This window comes from Plasmodium sp. gorilla clade G2 (genome assembly GCF_900097015.1).
Source record: "Plasmodium sp. gorilla clade G2 genome assembly, contig: PADLG01_00_3, whole genome shotgun sequence".
Taxonomy (NCBI): domain Eukaryota; phylum Apicomplexa; class Aconoidasida; order Haemosporida; family Plasmodiidae; genus Plasmodium; species Plasmodium adleri (nom. inval.).
In genome coordinates this window covers 15,993-41,793 of record NW_021628889.1, presented here as the reverse complement: position 1 = coordinate 41,793, position 25,801 = coordinate 15,993, and the positions used below count along the sequence as shown (strand labels likewise).

Below are 25,801 nucleotides of genomic sequence, written 5' to 3'. Positions count from 1 at the left end.
TTTTTTCATCTCTTTAAATATATAATATAATATAAAACATATAAAAAATTATATAAATAAAAAAAGTGTAATAGAGATGCAAAATATTATTTTCTTTTTCTAATGATTCTTTTATGGAATATATATAATTTAAAAAAATGAATTTTATTTATTTACTTATATTGTTCTTATTAATATATTAATAATAGTATTTGTTGGTGAAATACAATATGCTTGGTATTAACATAAATTATATATATTACATATATATTTATATTATTTAATGAAAATAGAAATATACATATGTTCTTTATAATTTATATATATAATAGTTTATTATATATATAAAAATATATAACATAATATATGATTATTTATAAATATAAATATTAGTCTGTGTGCATTTTTTTTTTACAATATGTACATGGCAAAACGAGAGCATGGGGAAAACTCAAAATTAATAAAATAACCAAAAAACATTTATGTACATATTTTTCTATCTTAGAATCATATTCATCATCTGAATAATTCTGAACATCCCTGTCTTGTTTTCCATCTAAATCATTATAAAGCTTTCTTTGAATTTCTGAATATTTGAGGGAACGAGGAGATTTATTTGAATTTCCTCCTTGTGCGTTATCATATGATTCTTTTTTATATTTCCTTAAATTTGATATTCCAGTATTTTCATTTTCTGTTACTTGTCGTATTTTTTGTTTTGTTTTTGCGCCATCGTTTGGATATTTGTTTTTTTTGTATTGTTCTTCTTTAGTTTTTTGGTATTCTCTTAATTCTCTATTTTTATGTTTATGATTTGTTCTATGTTCATGCGAATATTCTGCTAAGGATCTATAATTTATTGGCCCTAATACGATGTTTTCATAGTTTATATTTTTATATAAAGAATTGAAGTCATTCTGAAAATGAAGAAACAAAATTAAAATAAAAAAATAATAAATAAAATTATATTAATTAAATATATTATAATATAAATATGATAGGTATGAATAAATATAATAAAATATAAAATAACAACAGGTAATTTTATATTGGACACATATATGTAATTTTCCTTTTTCATACATTATAAATTAAGGTTAATGTTCCTAATATGATTGAAAAAATAACTAATTTTAAATTATAATATATCATTTCTAATATTTATGATATGATATTTAGAGATCTGATATTATTTATATGTGTTCTTGTACACCAGAAAGGAAAAAGACATTTCAAAATATATTTTGTACATATATTATTTATAACATTCAGTTTGTTATGAAATAGTTTTTTCTATTTATATAAATCGTTCAAAAAGAAATATATATGTGATGAATAATATTTAATATAAATATATTTTTTTTTTTAATTTCTTTTTTCTTTTAATTTTTATTTTATTTTATTTTTTTTGACGTATAGAAAATAATATAATTTTATAAATTAGGTGTAAATTATATTATTTTGTAAAATAATATTTTTAAAATTTTATTAAACCTATGTTCATGTTAATCCAATTTAACACATACAATATGTGTAATATATATATATATATATAAATATATATAAATATATATATATTTCTTTATATGACTGAATTATGATATTTATGTTCATAAATAAAATAAATATTAAATTAAAATTAATATAAAAACTTAATACATTATAATTAAAAGTATTGAAATAAATAATTAATATTTTCCTTTTTTTTTTTATTTTTTTTTTTTTACAAAACAATAAATTATGTTTTCTTGATATAAGCATTTCACATTTTTCATATGCATAAATATGAATTATACATTCTAGTATTTAATTACATATCTACTATAGAATTGAGTTATAAAAAAATTAAGAAATGTTAAAATAAAAATACGATATAATACATTTGTAATTGCTAAAATGCACTTTTTGTGTTATTATTAATTTATATTATATATTTATTAAATAATCAAATAAATTTTAAAATAAAAATATATATATATTATCTAATAGATATTAGAAATGGTCCCATTTTTAATATATTTGATTATATTAATATATCATATGTATTTTATGAAGTTTCATAAAAATGATATATTTATATATTATTACAATATTATAATTGTGTGCTCATTTATATGGACTTAAAATATTATGCATAATTTTGTAAAATTAGATAATAAATAAAGATGTATATATATAATTAATAATTTTTTTATTTTATAATATTTTATGAAATTATTCAGTTACGTAATATTATTAAAATGTACTAAAATAGATTAGTTAATTGTTTTTATAATGTAATATATAATTAGCGCATAAACGTTTCAAATAAATTATATTATTTATATGTATCTTATTATATATAATAATACAACATATTAAAAAAATTACTTATTTTAATTTAAAAAAAAAAAACAAAAAACGGATATTATATTTATCCTAAAGTTTTATACATACACACACATGTATATAATCCATAAAATATTAAAAATTGGAAATATAAAAATAAATATATAAATAAAAGAAAAAAAAAATGATATTTTAATAATATAACTTTATTACTTTTTTTTTGAAATAAATAAATGAATATATGTATTTCGTATAGTAATTATAAATATGTTCAACATACAATTATCTCCAACATTCATATTATTATTGTTCTTATATATATATATATATATATATATATATATAATAAAAACATATTTTTATATAATTCAATAGATTTAAAAAAACTTTACATATTAATGTTATATAAATATAATATAAATAAAACATATATTTTTTTCAAAATTATATCTTTTGTCCTCGTGTATAACGATCTTGTTCAACATCAATTAAAAGTTCCTTTTGATGATCTTTATGTAATTGTTTTTTTAATGTTTTGAAATGTTCTAAGAATGAATACAGAAATTTTAATATATCATCAAGTGTATGTTTATTATTAATTAACGTATAAAAATGTCTAGTGTATTCTAACTCTTCATTTGTTACTGCTTGAAATATTCTTGAGATATGTCCTTCCAATCTATATTGATATACAAACACCTTACCTGACATAGAAATCACATTTTCAAAATCATTATCTAAATATTTTTGTATTGATGCCTTTAACTGTTTCTGTATATCATCCAAACCTTCTTTTGCAATACCAAGTGTGTGAGTCCATAAATTTCTAAGATCTTCATTTGAAGGACATTCTTTTAATGAATTTAAAACATCATATAATTCCTTTTCTGTTAAATTCTTTGATACATCGTTATAATTTATATTATTCATAGAACTATTACTTTTATTTTCCACATTATTATTCTTCATATCATTGTTAGTACTATCTCTATTTTCCTCTACTTTTTCTTCATTACTTTTAATATTTCCATTAGATTTTGTTTTATTTACATCTTCATTTTTAAGTTTTAAATTTCTTTTCCTTTGTGGACCGTTATTATTTTTTTCTGCTTCACTTAAATTTCGTTCATATACATTGCTAATATTAACAATTTGTAAGCCCGTGTTTTCTAACGATGTCTACATAAAAAAAAATTATAAAACATATATACATATAACATATATTTTATAGTAAATTAATTTATATAAAAAAAAATAATTAATTATAATAATAAATAAAATTCATATCAACTTACATTTAGAAAAACATAGTAAAATCCAATTACATATAAACTTAAGCAAATGAATTTAAAAGAAATATAACGTAATGTTCCTTTTTGGTTCATATTATCACCATATAAAGAAAAAATTCTACAGTTTTTTTTACTCTCCATTTTAATAACTTTACTATATTTTTGATTAATATATAAAGGATGCAATTATGTTAAATAGTAATATTTATATGTATTAAATAAAAAAAAACAAAAAAAAAAATTGTATTTATAAAGAATCTATGATGTAATACAATATGAACATATAAATAGGTATATGTTTCTTATTTTATTGTAAATAATTATTAATATATTATATAGTATAAATTTATCAAATATATATATATCATATTACACTGGTTTAATTTAAAGTAATAAATATATATTTGTCATAATGCTCATAGTATATAAAAATATAGAAATATAAATAAAATATATTTATATATGTGTAAATATACTAGGTTTTATAAATATTAAATATTATTGTATATCTATTAATAAAATAAAATATATTAAAATAAATTAAATTAAATTAAAATAAAATTAAATTAAATTAAAATAAAATAAAATAAATGAAATCAAAATAAAATAAAATAAAATTAATTCAATTTTATTAAATATCAACTGTTGTTTTATTTTATTTAATTATTGTATTTTTGGGTTATTATAAAAGTACATTTTGTATAAAATTTATTATAAACAGTAACAAATATGGATAATAACTATCTATGTATTGTAAATTTTCCACTTTTACTATTATAAATATTACTTTGATTTTATATCTATATATATTATACATTGTTATATTTATATATATATATAAATATATAACACAAAATATACATTTAAATTGACCAGTTCAACTCATCAATATATATAACTGATTTCAGATAAAAATTTCCGAAAAATTTAGAACACTTTAATTTCCATTTTACAATTTTTTTCTCTTTTTTTTTTTTTTTTTTTTTTTAATACATTTTAATTTATTAATATTTAGAGGATATTTTGAGTGTTTTATAAGGATTATAAAATTTATACGATTAGGCACAAAAAGGATATAATACAAATATTTTTATGATAATAAAAATTATAATTATCATTTTATATATATATTTCCCATTTTAGAACACTAACTGACCTAAAATATTTTTTTTACACTATTTTTATATTATAAATGTGTCGATATATAAATATTTATGTTAACTATGTATCTATGATTATTATGTAATAATAATAAAGTATATAAATTATATTTTCGTTAATATATATATCACCTAATATTTTAATATATTTTTTTTATTTTTTAATTAAAGGGAAAAAAAAAAAATAAAATAAAAAATAAACGGTTAATATAACATCTTATATTATTTAAGATATTAAAAAATTAAATAATCATAAGTGTTTATTAAATATATTATAAACATAAAAATATAACAATGAATATTATTAAATAAATTTATATTTTTTTTTGTGTTCATTCATATTATGTGAATATTATTATGATTTTAATAAAGTATTAATAGAATATAATTAATAATATGATATATTTCTCTTTTTATATATTATTTTATATGACGTATTTAATAAATATATCATACATTGTGTTATTAAATAATATATTAACAATATATTTTTATATATAAGTTCCTTATTTAAAAAAAAATATAAATTACACTTTGTTCATTTAAAAAATAAAATATAATAAAATAAAATAATTTAAATTAAATAATTAAATAACCACATTATGATAACCAATATAACATTATAAGAAAAAACATTATAATTTTACAAAAACTATGATTGCCATAATATCGTTGTATTTCTAACTAGAATATTTACACAACATTCAATTGTATTTAATATCATGACTACTAATAAAAATTGATTTAACAATTTTGTGTAATGTAATTTTTCTTCCTTTTCTTTATTCTACAATCGCGTAATAATAAAAACTTAAATACCATAACCAAAACTATAAACAATATGTAATCGAGAGAAGAAATAATAGCAGTATTGTAACTAGTACACGTAGCATCTATTACATCTTTTTTTATTCTATATGTAATATATTAGTTACATTAGTAACGTGTGTAGAATGTGCGTCAACAACCTTTTTTAATATTCCTCACAATATTTTGTATGCTTATTTCTACAAACATCTTGATAGTGAAAACATTCTTCTTTTACCACAAGTCCAAGAACTTCTTTTTCATTATAACCAGATACATTGAATTACATATTATATTGAAAATTCACTTATTCAATAAATACATTTTCATTATTAAGCTTTTCTACATTAGCATACTTTCACAATTGAGATAAACCTATATACATATATCTAATTTATTTTTTACTTCACCAATTATATATTTAATACCATAATAAATTCCTTATTTCGTAGATAAAGAAATAATTGTTTGCTTAATAATTTCTATAAAAGAAAGAAAGAAGTACTTTTCCATTTATTTGTGAGACCTTTACAAACAAACACAACGTGGTGCCGCATATCCTGAAATAGAATCAAAATTGAGACAACTTTTTTAGAACTTATATGATAAAGTCTTTTTATATTCACATACACGTAAATCGTATCTCTTTATGCCAGTTTGCAATGACGAAAATAGTTCTGTTAATACTTTCTCTGTTTAATTTTTTAATATAATTTTTTTATAAATTCTTAAAAAATTATACTTTTCATTGTTTTCGTTCTTTTTTTTTTTTTTTACATACGTTCTTCTAATATCCAAATAATTTAAAGCTTTTTTCATAGAACTACTTCCTTACTTCTTCTATTTCTGTGGTGTTTTCATAGATAGATGATTTGTACAAATCATATTTTCATAATAAACTATTGATTGGAATTTTGTTTTGGTTTGGTTTGATATATGTAAAATATATACTCTATAATAGTTCGATCTTTTATTTACCTAGAAAAAATATAACATTCATATATATATTATAGTTATCTATATTCTTAGATAATATATATTTTTGTTATAATTATATATAATATATGTTTATATAAATGTTATTTTTATATATAAGGTATATGGATATACAAGTATAATTATATATGTAGCATATGCCAATATATATATATATTATAATTATAATTTTTTCATGCATATTTGTTAGTACCTTAATGATTTATTTGAAGGAAGACCAAACAATAATAAGATATTTGTGTAATGATTTTTCATTTGTATTGTGTTGCTTATATTATAATAAAAATTATAACTAAATAATTAAAATATAATAATACATTTAATTTTATTAAAGGAATTGCATATATTGAAACTTAATTATTGTTATAATTTTTAAAGTATGATGAAAAATTCTTTTTTCATCATGCAAATATATTTTCTTACTGGACCAATATTTCCCCATTTACTTATAACAAAAAATAAAATTAATTAATTAATTAAATTTTAAAAGCACTAATTAAAATAAAACATTTCCACATTTTATATAATTTCTGTTTTTTTTTTTTTTCATTTTCTAATAAAATATTACTTTATTACACATCATAAATTACAATTAAATTCTATTTTTATGACTATATATAACATGTAAAACTCTAATTACAAAAAACTTTTTTTTTTGTTGTAAATAACATGAAAATATTTAAATAATTGTTGTTAAAGATGTACAACATATATATATTAAATCTTATTAGAATATGTATATAAAATAGATATACTAATATATAATTTTATATCTTTACAATAATATAAATCAATTAAAAAGAATCATTGTTTATTATAATATATGATATGAATAAAACCTTGAAATAATAGTATATATACATTTTAAAAACTTAGTGTTCTTTTTTTTTATTATTATTCTTTGTTATTTTCTGATATATATATTTTGGTTTTCTTATAAATTTTATGGTATTCTCACGTTTCTCTTTAATTAATATATGTCGTTACAAATATTAACATTATTATTTTTATATTATTCAAAAATGTTTCAAAGGATATAAAACGTTTATATATTTATTATTAATGTATTAAATAATATAACTGAGACAAATATATATATATATATATATATATAATGATATTTATTATTATAAGGAAATTTAAAAAAAAGAAAAATTATATGTACAATATAATAATATATTGTATATTTATTTGTAGCTTTCTATATTATAAACATATATTATTGTATAATATATACATATATATTACAATTTATCATAGAATAATTCTATTCTTACATGCTATCAAACTATAATTGATATATTTATATTTTTTAATCATTATATTTTATTAATGGTTATTATAATAAATTATATTATTATATATTAAAAAGATAATATTAAATAATATATATGCTGAACAAGTAATAATATATATTTTTTTTATATGTATTTAATAATTATTTAAAAAAAAAAAAAAAAAAATCATAATATATCTAAATATTATGTTATTCCTATAATGATAATGATAATAATTAGGAGTACAAACAAGAACCAAAAAACAAAAACGAAAACACAAAACTAAAACAAAAAACAAGAAATAAAAAACAAAAAAACATAAACATAAACATAAATGAAAACAAATACGAAAACACGAAACGTTAAAATACTATTATAATAACATTAGTATTGTGATAGGAATATATATATATTGTATTATAGAAAAAAAAACTTTTTTAACAATATGTGCTATAAATATCGGATCCATCCATTTTATAAAGTAATATAGCTAATGGATACTAATAAATTGTAACTTATAAATTTCGAAAATGCTTTTAGATAATTATAAATATTATTATTAATATAATATATTTTATATTTCTGCTATTATATATATATTCCATAATATAATAACTTATATAAGGAATTTAATAAATATACCTTAATTTAAATTTTTATCTAATATAGTAAAATTATATTATATAGGTATTTTCCCATAAAACAACATAATTGATATTCATATAAATTTATATTTTAAATACGTAATCTTTTGGGATTATTCATCCTTTCTGTAAATATGTTCATATGTTCTTTAAATAAATCATTTTTTAATGTATCATAATACTTTATAAATAAATAAATAAAGTTTTTCATTTCATCAAGTATTGCTCCATCTTTAACTAAATTATAAAACTTAAGTGTATTTTCCCTATCTGTAGATGATAGCGCAAGTCCAATTTCATTCATTGATTTTCTCCATGTACGGTATTTACTATTTACACATATAGGTTTCCTTTTTCCAAAATGATGATAACGTTGATATTCATATGTAAGTAAATAATCTTCGATATAAAGCGCTAATTCTCTTATCATATCATGAAATCCTTCTTTAGATATACCCAAAGCATGATTCCATATGTTATAAAGATCTTCATTAGATGGACGTTCTTTTAAATTATCTAATACATTATGTAAATCCTCCAGTGTTAATTGTTGTGATAAATCATTATAATTTATATTATTACATTGTGAACTAAGAGGAATATTATTATTTTTTTCATCTTTGTTATTTGTTAACATATTCTTTTCACTGCTATTTCTTAATCCTTTATTCTTTAAACTGCTACTTCTTAATCCTGTATTCTTTTCAGTTTTTAACTCAGATAAATTTCTTCTATATATATGATAATTTCCTCCATCCATTGTTTCACGTTTCTCACATATTATTATATTCTGTAGAAAAAATAATTGATATAAAAAGATATATATATATATTGATATTATAAAAGTTTCACATTTATTAACTTACGTTTAGTACTACTACTAATAATAAAATTCCAGTAATTGATAACAAATTTAAAAATTTTTGTCTAACGGAACAAACATTCCTTGTGTTTTTAATATTTGTTTCTTCAGTATAATATTCTGCACAATGATATTTCATCTTAATAGTATTATTCTTATTTTATATTTTAACAAATAATATTATGTAATTTTAAAATAAATAAAATTGTATTATAACAGTAAATTATTATATATAAATGCTACTTACACTATATTACTTTTTAATATATTATGTGTACTTCACAATAATATATAAATATATATATATATATATATAATAAATTATTATATAGTTAAATATATGATATATATTTATTATTTTTATATCTCATATTAATCAAAAGATATTATTATAAGCATATACTTATATATTTAAAAAAGTTAAAAATATAATGATAAATATTTTTGCTTTCAAAATACTATAACACTCTTAATAATATTAACATAAAAAATAATAATTATTTTTAACTTCAAAAAACGTCTATATAATAAATTAATTAAATCAAGCAAATTATTTTCTTATATATTATTTAAAAATTAAAAAAAAAAATAACAATAATATAAAAAAAAAAAAAATAAAATAATAATATTAAAAAATAAAATAAAATAAAAAATATAGATAAATAAATAATAATAAAAAAAAAAAAAAAAAATTAATTAATATAAAATAAAATAATAATGATAAATATAACCTCAATTCTATTGTATATATGTATTATATGTATTACAATAAAAAGGAAAAAAAGAACTAATTATATTTATATATTTATATTTATTATCTAATTTTACAAAATTATGGATAATTGATTAAATGAAAATAAATTAACACACAATTTTAATATTGTTGTAATAGATATATAGATCATTGCGTTCAAACGCCATAAAATACATAACGTACATAATAATAATTAAATATATTAAAAATAGAACAATCTCTAAATATCTATTAGAAAATATATACAAATATATATTATAAACATTATTTTAATATATAATAAATGTATAATCTAATTAAAAAATAACTCAAGAACTATAATTTAGCAATTATAACTGTATTATGTTCTCTTTTTATTTCAACGTTTTTAAAAATTTTAGTACTCCATTGTATAGTAGATATATAATTAAATAATAAAATATATAACTCACATATATATATGTAAAATGTGAAATAATTATATAAAGAAAAGATAATTTTTTTTTTTTTTTTTTTTTTTTTTTTTTTATAAAAAATATAAAAATATATTAATTATTTATTTCTATGATTAATTTTAATTTATTAATATTTTAAATTAATATTTATATTATAAGTCTTATATTTATAAATATGAACATCACGATTCATTAATATAAAGAACTATATATATATATAAACATTACACATATTTGCATAATTTACAATAATACTAACTCTAACAAAATGTAAAAAAACTTTTAAAAAAATTATTTTATATTTATATATAATTCACACAAATTTTATAAAATTATATTATTCTTTTGTATATCTAATAAAAAAAAAAAAAATAATAAAATATATTTATATTACATCTTAAAGCACATAAATTTTTTTTTTAAACGATTTTTTATATATAGAAAATATTATTTGTTATTAAAACTGAACCTCATTAATAATATATATACATATTTTCTTAATATCTTTTTTTTTATATAATATACACATATATATATATATATATATATATATATATTACATCTCTAAATACAATAGCATATATATTAAAAATGATATCTTATAATTTTAAATTAATTATATTTTCAATCGTATTAGGAGCAATAACCTTATTTTATAATGTGAGAAATAAAAAAGTTGCAAATTATATATATACATGTATACAAATCAAAACAACCTTTTGTTATTATACATTTTAATATTTTTATTTATAATTTCCATATTTATTTATAATAAGAATGAATGATTAATATAATATAATATAATATAATTTAATTTAATTTTTTTTTTTTTTTTTTTTTTTTTTATTAATTTATTGATTTTATTTTTTTTTGTTTTTCTACATTTTTACAGAATGACTGCGATGCATTATATATAAATATGAACCATGAAAACATGGTTTTAAGGACAACAAATTTTAGACTATTAGGAGAATTATCACATGAACTTACAACAAACGATGAACATGAAAATAATGAACTAGGCGAATATTCAAATACGAATGAAGGAAAATGCAAGAAAAACAAATATTCAAATGATGAAAAAAAAACAAAAGAAAAAGTACCACCAATAAGAAATAAGAAATTTCCTGGAACACCAAATAGAAAGAAATATAAAAAAGAAATATATAATAACACACAAGGAGGAAATTCAAACATATCTCCTGGTCGCCTTGGATATTTAGGAATGCAAAGAAAGCTTTATAATGATTTTGATGGAAAACAAGAACTATATTTTCGAAAACTTTCAGATAAATCAAATAATGAAAATGATAATCCTTCTGAATGTTAAAATAACATGTATTCATACGATCAATTATCTTCTTAAAATAATGTAGTTGATAATTATATAGATAATTTAAAAAGAGTTTGTGTTTAAGTTTAGGAATCTGTTCCTTTTTTCTGTATTTGTAGGAAATTATGATACTAATATGGATGCTACTGTTGCTCAAGGGGTAATTATAGCCTCTTATATTGGAAATACCCTTACTCAATTGACTAAATCCCTTGTTTGTGTAAATGTTTTTTTTTTTTTTTGTCACTTTATTTCAAAATATTAATATAATTAGAGTTTCCCTTTTATCCACCTACAACGTACGTGCTGCCTCTGCTACTAGTGGAGCGTTTTTCTCATATCTTATAGCAATTGCTGTGTTTGTTTTAATATTTATAACAGTGATAGCTTTTATATATGTTGTTACGCAAAAGAAGAAAATTTTCATGGAAACATGAATGCAAGAAACATTTATGTACGGTAATGTATTTTTTAGAATATGAAGAATTTTACTTATCAATGATATATCAATAATGTTTTATAATATTTTTTTTTTATATATAACTTATATTATTTAAAGAATTTATTCTTAAATAAAATTTTTTTTATGGACATTATACTACATATATTTAAATAAAAAAACAAAAAAAAACAATTTGAAGTTAAAATGATAATTACTATAATTTATAATTCATTTTATTCTTTTGAAATTTATATGTCTAAAATTCATTTTAGAACTCATTATTCATATTTTATATTAAATATATGGTATACAATTAAATTTCAAATGTTTATATATTATAATTATACTTTTATTTATGATATGTTTACATTTCATTATAAAATATTAAATACATAGTATATCATATTTATAGTAAATAATTCATAACTGTCAAAATATAATAAAGCTCTTTTTCTTTTCTTTCTTTTCTTTTTAAATATTACATCTTATAAAATTACTTTTAATTTTATTTTAATTTTAATTTTTTCTTTTTTATCTTTTAAATTAAGGAAAAATGTAGATAACAATTTCATAAACAAAAAAAAATTTTCATCATGTTATATCAAAATATTTATTATACAAAATATATATGAGAAAAAATTTACATATAAAATAAAGAAATTTAAATTGAAACATTTCTATGTTTCAGAAACAAATTTTTTTTAATATACAGTCCATTCACTAATAATAATATATTGAAATATTTAAATACATTATATATATTTTATTTTTAGTTATATTTTATATTATTAATTGAATAATTATATATATTTCAAAAGACATAGATATATATCCTATTCCAAAAAATCATTTTTTTCTAAGAAAAACATAAATTCTCTTCAACCATTACACTTTTTTTATATCATATACAATCATTTTTTATTTTTATTTAGAGAAAAAATTAAAATATGCCAGTATAAATTAAAAAAAATAAACCGCAAATATATTATATATTATATGATGCCTTTACATAAATACAACATATTGTGTATTTACTCATATAAAGAAATATTTATTTTATTAGAATACAAAAAAAATATAACTGTTGCTCTTTTTTATTTTTATAAAAATTTTAGTACTACGATTATTAATAAATATTTATTAAAGACTATTGAAAAAATTCCGAAAAAAAAAAAAAAATATTTTAAAAAAATTAAAGGAACAAAAATATTTTCTTATATAAAAAATTACAATTTTAATAATTATACTAAAAAAAAAAAAAAAAAATTTAAATAAAAAATAAAATTATAAATACTATATATTGTATTATAAACTTTATTTATTTATATTTTATTCATTTAAAAGAAGAAAAAACTTTAAAAAAAAACTTAAAATAAATTTATATATTTTTTTTTTATAAAATATGATACAAAAAAGAAATCCTTTTTTTTTTCTTTTTTTTTTTCTTTTTTTTTTTTTTCTTTATTATAAACAGAACAAAAATATAATATTATATATATAGGTGACACTTTTAAATATTAATATAATTATATAATATATATACTTATAAATTTAAAATAAGTATTTTTTATAAAAAACAAATATATATAAACTTATTTTTAAAAATTATATATATATTATATATATATTTTATTTTATATGTATTATTAAATTATTTATAAAAACATGCATGGTATACTTTTTAATTAAAACATATAAAAAATAAGTACATAGAATTTTATTTATATATCCTCAATGCTTTTGTTCTAATCTTACAACAGATTAAAATGTTAAAAATATAATGATATTTAATAATATATAATATATATCTTATTTTATATATTATTTATTTTAAAAAAATAATTTATATACTTGTTATATAATAATCATCATATTTTTATTTAAATTTTTTTATGTAGTTTTTAAATTATTTAATTAAATTATAAAAAAAATGCATTCATATATAATTATAATTATTATTAAAATTATTTGAAGCATTATTTTAATATATAATATTATAAAAGAATTATATATATATTAATATGAAAAAAAAATAAATTTTATAAAAGAATTTAAAATTATTAGGGTTTTGTGTTTATTAAGAATTAGATTTATTCTAAATAAAATCTGTAACTGCGTTATTTTAAAAATTAAAGAAATATATAAAAAAAAAAAATTAAGAAACGAAATAAATTAAAAGAATATATATATATATATATATATATAATATATAATAACATATAAACATAATATTTTATATGTATTTATTTATATATATATATGAAATAATCTGTTTATTTTTATACATGCTGTTTTATAATGTAAGATATTTAAATAAAATATAAAATTTTTAAAGTGAATGAATAATTTTTAATTATATAATATTTTATATATTCTTTTGTTGTATTTTTTTTTTTTTCTATAATAACAACAAATAAATGGTTATGAGTGAGACGCTTTATTTTTGTTATTATTTAATATTTCTTAGAATTTCTTTATTCTTTTTTTAAAGCTATATTTTATTATTTTATTTGCTAACATTATATTAAAGGAAATACAAAAAAAAAAAAAAATAATAATAAATAAATAAAAATAATAAAAATAAAATAAAACAAATAATTTATTTAATAATTTATTCTATATATATATAGTTTCATCTAACTGTTGGTAGATTTCGTTGGTTTTATATTTTAAAATATAAAATACTTTTCTTATTAAATTATTAAAAAAAAAAATAATAATAAATAAATAACTATAAAATAAATAAGCTTTCTCTGTTTATTTGTTCTTTTTATTTTAATAAAAAATACGAAAAAGAAATAATATAAATAATAATTATAAAAAAATAAAATTTTATAGAATTTTTTTTTTATATAAATATTGTTGAAAAAAAAAAAAAAAAAAAAAAGAAATAATTTATTTTATATATTTTTTTTTTTTATTATTTATATATAGCGAGAAAAAAAAAAAAAAAAAAAAAAAAAAAAAAAATATTTTTTTATTATTATTATATTATAATAATATATATATATATTTTTTTTTTTTTATTTTTATAATTTTATATTTTTTTTTTCAAGATAGAAAAAAAAATTTACTACTAATTTTATTTATATATATAATATTATAATAATATTATATTTATAGACAAAATATTATTAAAAAAAAAAAAAAAAAAAAATTACTTGGTTTTATTTTTATACTTAAATAATTTATAATAAGAAAATATTTAAATAATTATGAAACCTTTTTGCGCATATAGTTGGATGTTTTCTCAACAATATATGGGCACAAGAAATGTTAAGGAAAAAAGTCCCACCATATATTCATTTGATGAAGAAGAAAGAAGAAGTGAAAACAAGAGTTTTTTAAAGGCGTTGTGTTCTAAACGTGCTGTTCTTCCAATTCTTGGAGTACTATATATCATTTTAAATGTAAGTTTTTCTTTTTTTTTTTTATTTTTTTCATTGAAATAATATATTTTTTTATATATTTATATTTAATTTTATGTTTGTGTTTATTTTATTTGTATATCATATATATTTTATATAGAAAATATAATACCTATTATCTTTTAATGTAATCTTTTTATTATTATATTGTATGCATATATATATATATAATTTTTTTCTTTCATAGGGTAATCTTGCATATAATGGAAGTTCAAGTTCTGGCATACAATATACTGACAGATGCTCAAGAAATTTATATGGAGAACAATTACCATTAAACCCATATGCTGACACTGAAAACCCAATAGTTGTAAGTCAAGTATTTGGTTTACCAACGGAAAAATCAACTTTTACCTTTGAAGGTAATCCTGATATTGATCATACAAATATTTTGGGTTTTAATGATAAGTTGATGACTGATGTAAATAGATATAAATTTAATAATAACTATGAAGCCATTCCTCATACAAAGGAGTTCAATCCACTTATTGTAGATAAAACTCTTTTAGACTTTAACCAAAGGGTTGATACCATAGGAAGTAATGGAGAAGATATTATTAAAGCAATGCAAACTTTATGGGATGATGTAATGGATATTAATAGAAAAAAATATGCATTTCTAAAAAAAAAATTAGAGAAAACTTACAGTCAGTACAAGACTCAATATGATATGCCAAAAGAAGTATTAGAGAGCAAATGGGGACAATGCTTAAAACTTATTAATCAAGGAGGAGATAACCTTGAAGAAAGATTGAACAAACAATTTCAAACCTGGTACAGACAGAAGTATTTAAATCTTGAAGAATATAGAAGATTGACTGTTTTGAACCAAATCGCTTGGAAAGCTTTATCCAACCAAATTCAATATTCGTGCAGAAAAATTATGAATAGTGACCTTTCTTCTTTTAAACATATAGGGGAATTGAAAAGTTTAGAAATGAGAGCAGCAAAGGCGGCAGCAGAAGAAATGAAGAAAAGAGCAGAAAAGCTGCAAAAAAAAAAAAGAAGAAGAGGATGGTTATGTTGTGCGGGTGAAGATTACGAAAAAGTTGAACCACAACAAGATTCAGTAGAAGAAGTTGGAGAACAACGAATAAATGAATATGGTGATATATTACCATCTTTAAAAGCTAGTATTAAAAATTCAGCTGTTAACTTTTATGATACCGTAAAGGATGGTGAATATTTGGATGATGATTCATCAGATGCTCTTTATACAGATGAAGATTTGTTGTTTGATTTGGAAAAACAGAAATATGCTGATATGTTATCTGCATCTGAAGAAGAATCTGTTGATGAAAATGAGGAAGAAGGATCTGTTGATGAAAATGAAGAAGAACAAACTGTTGATGAAAATGTAGAAGAACAAACTGTTGATGAAAATGTAGAAGAACAAACTGTTGATGAAAATGTAGAAGAACCAACTGTTGATGAAAATGTAGAAGAACCAACTGTTGATGAAAATGTAGAAGAACCAACTGTTGATGAAAATGTAGAAGAACCAACTGTTGATGAAAATGTAGAAGAACAAACTGTTGATGAAAGTCAAATACAAGAAGAAATATCTACTATTCAAGAAAATATAGAAGAAGCTGTTAGTGAAGTTCAACAAGATTCAGAAGTAGCTCCAACAATTGAAATACCCGATACATTATATTACGATGTATTAGGTGTTGGTGTTAATGCAGATATGAATGAAATTTCTGAACGTTATTTTAAGTTAGCTGATTTGTACTATGAAAATCAAAAATCAGATCTTTCTGATTTCCACAACTTTAGAAAAGTCAACGAAGCCTATCAAATTTTATCAGATATTGATAAAAAAAGATGGTACAATAAATACGGATATGATGGAATAAAAAACGTGAACTTTATTAATCCATCCTTGTTTTACTTTTTATCTAGTTTAGACAGATTGAATTCTTTTACCGGAACGCCCAAAATAGCAACTCTTTTGAGATTCGTTTTTGAAAAGAGATTATCTATGAAAGATTTTGAGAATAAAAGTAAACACTTATTAAAATTTTTGGAAGAATATCAAAAAGAAAGAGAACTATATGTATCTGAATCTTTATTAAATATTATACAACCATATATAGATGGCAATGCAGAATGGAATCTACCAATTATAGAAAAACTTGAAGGTGTAATGAGATCTCACTTTGCTAAACCAATATTAGAATCTTTAAGATTTACATTTAAACATGTTGCTAAAAGCCATTTGAAAAAATCCAAGAAATCAATTAAAAAACTTGAAGCTGGATCTCATAATAATAGAAAGGAATTATCAAATATAAATGATAATCTAATGAGTACATTGAAAAAATATTTAGGAACTAGTGAACAAATAAATTCAATAATATACAATTTAGAAAACACCAATTCTAATGTTGATACTGATAACAAATCAATCAATATTTTAGACCTAAGTGAAACAGATCAGACCAAAATATTAGAAACAATTGTTAGTAATATAGTAGATATTTCCATTGATGATATAGAGAAGACAGTTTTTAATGCCGCTGAACACATATTGACAGATTCATCAGTAGATGAAAAAACTATTACAAATAGAGCTAAATCATTAAAAGAATTATCAGCCATTATGGAGAAATTTGCAGGTAGTAAAAAAGGCGCGATAAAAGCAAAAAAATATGATACCAGAGATATTGTAGAAAATATTATTCATGGAATAATCACAGTTAAGGCAGAGCAAGAAAAGGAAAGATCAAATGCAAATGTATACCAATATACAGAAGAAAATGCAGAAGAAAATGCAGAAGAAAATGTAGAAGAAAATGTTGAAGAAAATGTAGAAGAAAATGTTGAAAATGTAGAAGAAAATGTAGAAGAAAATGTTGAAAATGTTGAAGAAAATGTTGAAAATGTTGAAGGAAATGTTGAAAATGTTGAAGGAAATGTTGAAAATGTTGAAGGAAATGTTGAAGAAAATGTTGAAAATGTTGAAGAAAATGTTGAAAATGTTGAAGAAAATGTTGAAAATGTTGAAGAAAATGTAGAAGAAAATGTAGAAGAAAATGTTGAAAATGTAGAAGAAAATGTAGAAGAAAATGTAGAAGAAAATGCTGAAGAAAATGTAGAAGAAAATGTAGAAGAAAATGCTGAAGAAAATGCTGAAGAAAATGCTGAAGAAAATGTAGAAGAAAATGTAGAAGAAAATGCTGAAGAAAATGTTGAAGAAATACCAGAAGAACACAATGAACAATATGATGAATAAAATAAAACATATATATTAAAGTTTTAATTTTTATAAACGAAATAATACTAAATGAACTATATCTCTTTATGAAAATGAAATATTTAAAACAAGATATATAAAAAAGAAATGTGTTTTTTTTTTTTTTTTTTTTTTTTTTTTTTTCCTTGCATGAATGTATTTGTTATTTTAAATTTTGTTTACATATTTATTTCTTTTAATTTGCTATATGATATATATATGTCAATTATTTTGTAATTTATATTTTTTCTATTCTTTTTAATTTTTTTTTCCATATAATTTGTATTGTGTATTTGTCTTTTAATGTTTTCATATTTTATTTGTCTTATTTTTTTTTATAATTAAAAAAAAAAAAAAAAAAAAAAAAAATTTATAAATATAAATGATTCAAGAACTTTTTTTATAAGAACATATATAAATAGAAAAATGACTTAATAATAGTTTTCTTCTAAATAAAAAAATATTCCGTTTATTTTTTTTTTACTGTTTTTTTTTTAAATAAAAAAAAAATAATATCAAATAAAAATAATACTTTTTTATTATTGTAATTTGCAAAATAATAAATATATTAATTCTAGTATGATCCTATTAAAATTTTTCTACCTCAAGAATCATGCCTCAGTATAAAGAAACAATTAAATAAATTCATATACATATATATATAATATATGTATTAAAAATTAAAATTTTGGAACTACATGTTTTAAAAAATAATTAAATTCATATTAAATTAAAATTATTTCTAAACAAAATTTTTTCCCGTAGATATATATATATATATATATATATTTTATGTTAAAAGTATATTACTGATACAATAATTTATTATGTATAAAAGAATAAATATAAAATATAATTATAAGAACATTTATATATATATATATTATATATATATATATATATATATATATATATATATATATATATATCATATATAAATATAAGTATATTATTATACATATATATATTATAACATAATGTTACTAATATTCATAATTATTCAATTACAATAGAATCTTTATTTTGTTACAAGAAAAATATTTTTTAAAGATAAAATGAAAACAAAAAAATATATATTTTTTTTCAACTAATAAAACAAAAATACAATATATATATATATTATATTTTACCAAAATTTTATATTAAGAATATATTAGTTCATTATGGTTTTTTTTTTTTTTTTTTTTTGTTTTTTTTAAAAAAAACCATTCTATTATCACACAACAAAATGTTCAAACATATTTACACATGAAAAAAAAATAATAATAATATATTATAATTTTATTTTTATTTTATTGCTTAAATTAAAAAAATAAATAATTCTTATTTATACTCAAAAAAAATTTACAAAACATACATTTAGAAGATTCCAGTTTTTATTAGTTCCATTATATTGTAATAAGCATGTACACTTATATATTACATCTAATTTAATAATTTTAAATTAAAATATATATATATATATATATATATATATATATATATATTTATTTATTTTTTTGTAATACAAAACATCACAAAAATAACATTTAAAAAATTTTAGGAATAAATAATAATTATGTTATTTTTTGTTTTTATCCTGGGGTTCATTTCTTAAAGTGTTTCATTTTTAAAATACTATTCCCAATAAAAAAGAAAAAAAAAAAAAAAGTAGGTTCATAAAAAATGTAGTGCATTGAACAAAATACATACATATATAAAAAAAATATATATATAGTATTATATATATAGGTATATAATATAATTAATTAATCTTAATATTTTCAAGATATGTTATTAGTATCATAGCATTTCATAAATTCTGTAATCAATAATAAATATAGTAAAAATGTGTAAGTTATATTCTTGCATATAAAAAAATATAAAAATATAAACATCATATTCATTCTAAATTATTAAATAGAAATATTTATATATTAAACCTTATTATATATATAAATTGTATTGACACTACAAAATAAAATATATATATATATATATATATATATATATATATATATATATATACATATATATTATTTAATATACAATATTTAACGCATCAGAAATGTTATAATTCGAATGCTATATTATTAAATAATATAAATTGATCAAAAGTTCATGTAACACTTTTTATATAAAAAATATATAAGATATATATATATATTATTATTTAAATACATAATATAATATATATTATTTATTATAATAATTACACATAAAAGGAAAAATAAATATCATATAAAAAATAAAAATATATATATATATATATTAACTTTTTTCTTTTTTAAAATGATGGTATTTTCTTCTATTAAAATATTCCTTTTTTCTATTGTATTGGAACTTTTGTTATTATCAAATAGGGTAAAAAAATAATGAACAAACATATAATATATATATATTATTTATTATTATTATTATTATATTTGATAAATTAGAAAAATATATATAATAACTCATTAATAAATAAATATGCTTTTGTTTTTTTTTCAATTGTAGAACTTGATTCCTTCATGTTATGAAAATGTATACAACTTCAAAAAAGTAGCAAGACAAAATATATCTATAAGATCCTTAGCACAATGTTTGAATACACAACCAATAAGTAAAAAACAATCAGTCGAAGATAAACTAAAGGAAAAGATAATAAAACAAAATGAAGACACAAATAAAAAACAGACAAGTATAATTGATGAATCTGAACAAGAAAATTCAATAGACTTAAATGATTATACTAACATTGGGTGAACTCTAAACCCAGATGAAATCGATAATTGTTAATATGAAAAAAATATATTCCTTGAAAAATAGTGTTCACGCATGATACCATCAACTACTATATATATATATATATATATATACATATAACGATTAATAAATTTTTATGTTAATTTTAAAACATTCAACCAAACAAATTGTGTACAAACTATTAATTTGTTTTTTGTTTAATTATTTCATAAATCATTTTTCTTTTTATAAAATATTTTAATCATTTTTTGTCCACTTACATTATTATAAAAACATATAATTAATCATATTCATTTGTCTATAATTTCAGCCTTTCCAAAATAAATCCTTTTTTTATTTTTTATTTTTTGCAATGTATTTTGTTATAGAAATTTTTATATTGTATAATGTTTTAAGAACTGTACTAATAAAAAGGTACATTCAAATTATTGTAAATATATAAATGATATATTAAACAAAATAATAGTTGGAAAATCACAAACCTTATTATGAAAAAAGAAAAAAATATTATTATATATATTTACGTGTCTTAATATAATTATAGAAAATATTATATATATATATATATATATATATATATATATATTAAATACTTATTAAAATATTGACTTCATTTATATTTTATTAATTAATTTCTTCAATGAACTCTATCCTTCCAAATATATCTTCATATATGCCTTTCTTATTTATTTATTTTACAAGGCTATTATTGAACCTTTTCTTCTGTTCATATAATATATCATATATTACAAATGAAGTTAAGGAAATGTATATTATAAATATGTTTATTATGATATTTTTTCATTCACTTATCTTATACACACATATATTTATTTATAAATAATATAACATGTGATCATTCAATGCATATAAGGTAATTATATACATAATATATATATATTATAAACTACTACATAAAAATAATTAAAATAATATATATTATATATTTCAAAAAAAAAAAAAAAATTCATATTATAAATATATAAACCTTTTAATTTAATATATTTTTATATATAATAAAAATTATTTATATAACATATGACATTATATATAAAACATATAACATAATATTATGTAAAGATATATTAATATATTAACATAATTTATATAATATATATCATCATATATAAACTTACAAAAATAACAAAAAAAAAAAAAAAAAAAAAAAAAATTACATAGTATGCAAATTACAACATATAAAGTCCCTGGTGACATATAATATATAGCACAATAAAATAAAAAAAATAAAAAAAATAAAAAAAATAAAAAAAATAAAAATATTAAAGTATATAATGTATAAAAAAATTAATATATCATTTATAAAATGAAACTGATATATAGTATATGATGTTTATACATATAATTAAAAATAATAATAAACAAAAAAAAAAAATAAAACACAATATAAAATTTATATAGTTATATATAAATAAGGTATAATCAATAATATATGGTGTGTAAAAGCTAAAAGAAAAATAACATAAAATATATATATATATATTAAATATCATACTATATATATAATAAAAAAAGAATTAAAATAACATTCAATATTTCTCTTTATATATATGAATTATGATGGATATGTGCGAGTAAAATTAAATGTATATACATATATATATATATATATATTTATTTATTTATTTATTTCCGTGTTTATACTTTTATTTTCAATTCAGAGTGATTTCCTCTTTTAAATAATTATCTTCATCTTTTTTTTTATAAATTTTTGAAATCCAATCAAGAATTTTTTGTAAAATTTTTTCATTTCCTGGTTCCATAATAACAAGATGTTCGTTATTTTCGAGGGTTACTAATTCTTTTTTATCACTGACTAATCTGTTATAAAAAATTTCTAAACCTGGATAATAACAAAGACAATCATTTCTCGCATGGAAAAACAGTATAGGTATATTTCTAGGAATATCATCTATATGTTTATGTAAAGTATCTAAAGATTTAACAATTCCATATGTAAATTTATTTGTTTTATCTCCTTTAAATCTATTCCTATCCAATGATATAATATCATTAATATATGGAAATTTCTTAAATTCAACACTACCTGTTTTTTGTCTATATGTTGGAAATAAAGTAGCCATAAGCCGTGTTACTGGTAAATAAAAATATCGATATTTAAAAGAATCTGGATATCCTACTAATTTTACTGAAATCATAGCAGAAATACATATAATTCCTTTAATATTATATTTGGATATTTCATCTTTTGATTTTCCCAATATTTCTATAGTTCTTAAAACTATATTTCCTCCCATAGAATAACCAATTAAATACATGGGCATTTTTTCCATACTTTCCATTTTATTATTATTATATAAATTATCCTTATTATCATTTTCTAACATAATAGATTGATATACTTTTTTAATATGATCTATAACATCATAAGAAAAATCATCAAAATCATTTATATGAAGTTTTAAATTATCAATCCCATCAGATTCTCCATGACCTTGTAAATCTATTCCATATACAGAATAACCATTTTTATTAAATTCTTCAATCCAACTATTTTTATAAATATAAAAATTATCACTATCTATTAATGTAGCATGCATATTATCAACTATATTTACGCTATGTCTCAAAAAACCAAAACGAAAACTTGAACCTAAGCCATGTATTAATATTATTATAGCAATCGCCTCTTTAACTATCCATGAATAATTTTTTATACCTAATCCATATTTATTATAAAATGTATCAACTCGAGATATTACCTCAACCTTTTCATTATAATTATCATCTTTTGATATCAATTTATTTTTATCCATTGTAAAAATTAATACATATATATATACATTTTATTTTTTATAAAAAAAACAAAAAAAATTTTAAATAAGCATATAATTATTATATAAAATATTACGTACAAACAAGAAAAAAAAAAAAAATAAATAAATAAATAAAATAATAATAACAAATAAAAAATACAAGCAAATTATTAATTGCAATGTATAATATATATATATATATATATATATTTATATTTATATTTATTTATTTATTTTAATTTTTGTTTGTCTATATATGCATATTAATTTTATATTCTATATTAATAAACATTCATTTTATAAGATCCTTCTACAGAAATATATATACATATAATTTAATCAAGAAAATAAATTTATTTCACATACAAAAAATAAAATAAAAATATATTATGTATTTATATTTATAATGATATATAAATATTTATATGACCTTTAACAAGAAAAAAAAAAAAAAAAAAAAAATACATGTGTATTCATATTTTTCTTCTTTATAAAAACATAAGAAGGTAATTTTACAAACAAATTAAGTATTTATTTATTTATTTTAAGGTGAAATACGCGGAAATTAATAAAACAAAAAAAAAAAAAAAATTCATATATATTTATTTACCTTTATTATTTCTTTTTTTTTTTTGCCTCAAAATATTTATATTTAACTAATGATAACAATGTAAAGAAGTATAATATATTTTTTTAAAAATAATATCATCTATTTCTTTTAAAATTAAATTACTCATTATGAGATATATCATTTTATATTTATATTTTTTTTATTTACTTTTAATTTTATCTGCAATATATTATATATATATATATATATATATATATGTGGATCATTTCTTTTTCTTTTTCATTTAATTTTTTTTTTTTTTTTTTTTTTTTTTTTTTTGTAGTATCATAAAATGATAACTTTTCTTTATCACCGTAATGATATTTTTCAATTCATTTGACCATTATCTTGTTACTTTGAATATATTTAAATGCATATCTTTTTCCTCTCTTTTTTAAAAAAACATCATCCTCATTGTAAATGGAGCAAATAACATATATACCCATCATTTTATATTCACGTAATCAAAATACCAAAAATAAATATATCTACAGTGTTTACCATCAAAAAATATATTATATCATTTCGAAGAACAATTTATATTATAATATACACAACCATCATTTTTAATTATATCAAAATATATATATATATATATATATATATATATATATATAAGATTATATGAATATATATAATACACATTTTTTTTATTTTTTTTCCATCCCTTTAAAATATCATATACAAAAAATATA

General features: G+C 17.2%; 6 protein-coding genes and 1 pseudogene across 7 annotated transcripts; 3 read left to right on the top strand and 4 right to left on the bottom strand.

The window, feature by feature from the left end:
- Positions 1 to 368: 368 nt before the first annotated feature.
- Positions 369 to 1,131, bottom strand: PADL01_0002900 (stevor PIR protein, putative; the record flags this gene model as incomplete). Its single annotated transcript, XM_028680518.1, has 2 exons — positions 369 to 896; positions 1,063 to 1,131. The coding sequence occupies 2 exons, from the start codon at positions 1,129 to 1,131 to the stop codon at positions 369 to 371; spliced, it is 597 nt and encodes a 198-aa protein (XP_028541296.1).
- A 1,620-nt stretch (positions 1,132 to 2,751) lies between these two features.
- PADL01_0002800 (Plasmodium exported protein (PHISTa), unknown function) lies at positions 2,752 to 3,740 on the bottom strand (the record flags this gene model as incomplete). The annotated part of the gene is made up of 2 exons (XM_028680517.1): positions 2,752 to 3,486; positions 3,603 to 3,740. The coding sequence occupies 2 exons, from the start codon at positions 3,738 to 3,740 to the stop codon at positions 2,752 to 2,754; spliced, it is 873 nt and encodes a 290-aa protein (XP_028541295.1).
- Positions 3,741 to 8,574: 4,834 nt separating this feature from the next.
- PADL01_0002700 (Plasmodium exported protein (PHISTa), unknown function) lies at positions 8,575 to 9,484 on the bottom strand (the record flags this gene model as incomplete). Its single annotated transcript, XM_028680516.1, has 2 exons — positions 8,575 to 9,273; positions 9,350 to 9,484. 2 exons carry the CDS (start codon positions 9,482 to 9,484, stop codon positions 8,575 to 8,577), a joined length of 834 nt encoding a protein of 277 aa, XP_028541294.1.
- A 1,640-nt stretch (positions 9,485 to 11,124) lies between these two features.
- PADL01_0002600 lies at positions 11,125 to 12,303 on the top strand (annotated as a pseudogene). Its single transcript has 4 exons — positions 11,125 to 11,193; positions 11,426 to 11,858; positions 11,986 to 12,084; positions 12,215 to 12,303. Coding segments are annotated over exons 1-4 (690 nt in total).
- A 3,220-nt stretch (positions 12,304 to 15,523) lies between these two features.
- PADL01_0002500 (ring-infected erythrocyte surface antigen) lies at positions 15,524 to 18,974 on the top strand (the record flags this gene model as incomplete). Its single annotated transcript, XM_028680515.1, has 2 exons — positions 15,524 to 15,718; positions 15,924 to 18,974. The coding sequence occupies 2 exons, from the start codon at positions 15,524 to 15,526 to the stop codon at positions 18,972 to 18,974; spliced, it is 3,246 nt and encodes a 1,081-aa protein (XP_028541293.1).
- Positions 18,975 to 21,245: 2,271 nt separating this feature from the next.
- Positions 21,246 to 21,701, top strand: PADL01_0002300 (Plasmodium exported protein, unknown function; the record flags this gene model as incomplete). The annotated part of the gene is made up of 2 exons (XM_028680514.1): positions 21,246 to 21,317; positions 21,453 to 21,701. The coding sequence occupies 2 exons, from the start codon at positions 21,246 to 21,248 to the stop codon at positions 21,699 to 21,701; spliced, it is 321 nt and encodes a 106-aa protein (XP_028541292.1).
- Positions 21,702 to 23,371: 1,670 nt separating this feature from the next.
- Positions 23,372 to 24,496, bottom strand: PADL01_0002100 (lysophospholipase, putative; the record flags this gene model as incomplete). The annotated part of the gene is made up of 1 exon (XM_028680513.1): positions 23,372 to 24,496. One exon carries the CDS (start codon positions 24,494 to 24,496, stop codon positions 23,372 to 23,374), a length of 1,125 nt encoding a protein of 374 aa, XP_028541291.1.
- Positions 24,497 to 25,801: the final 1,305 nt, after the last annotated feature.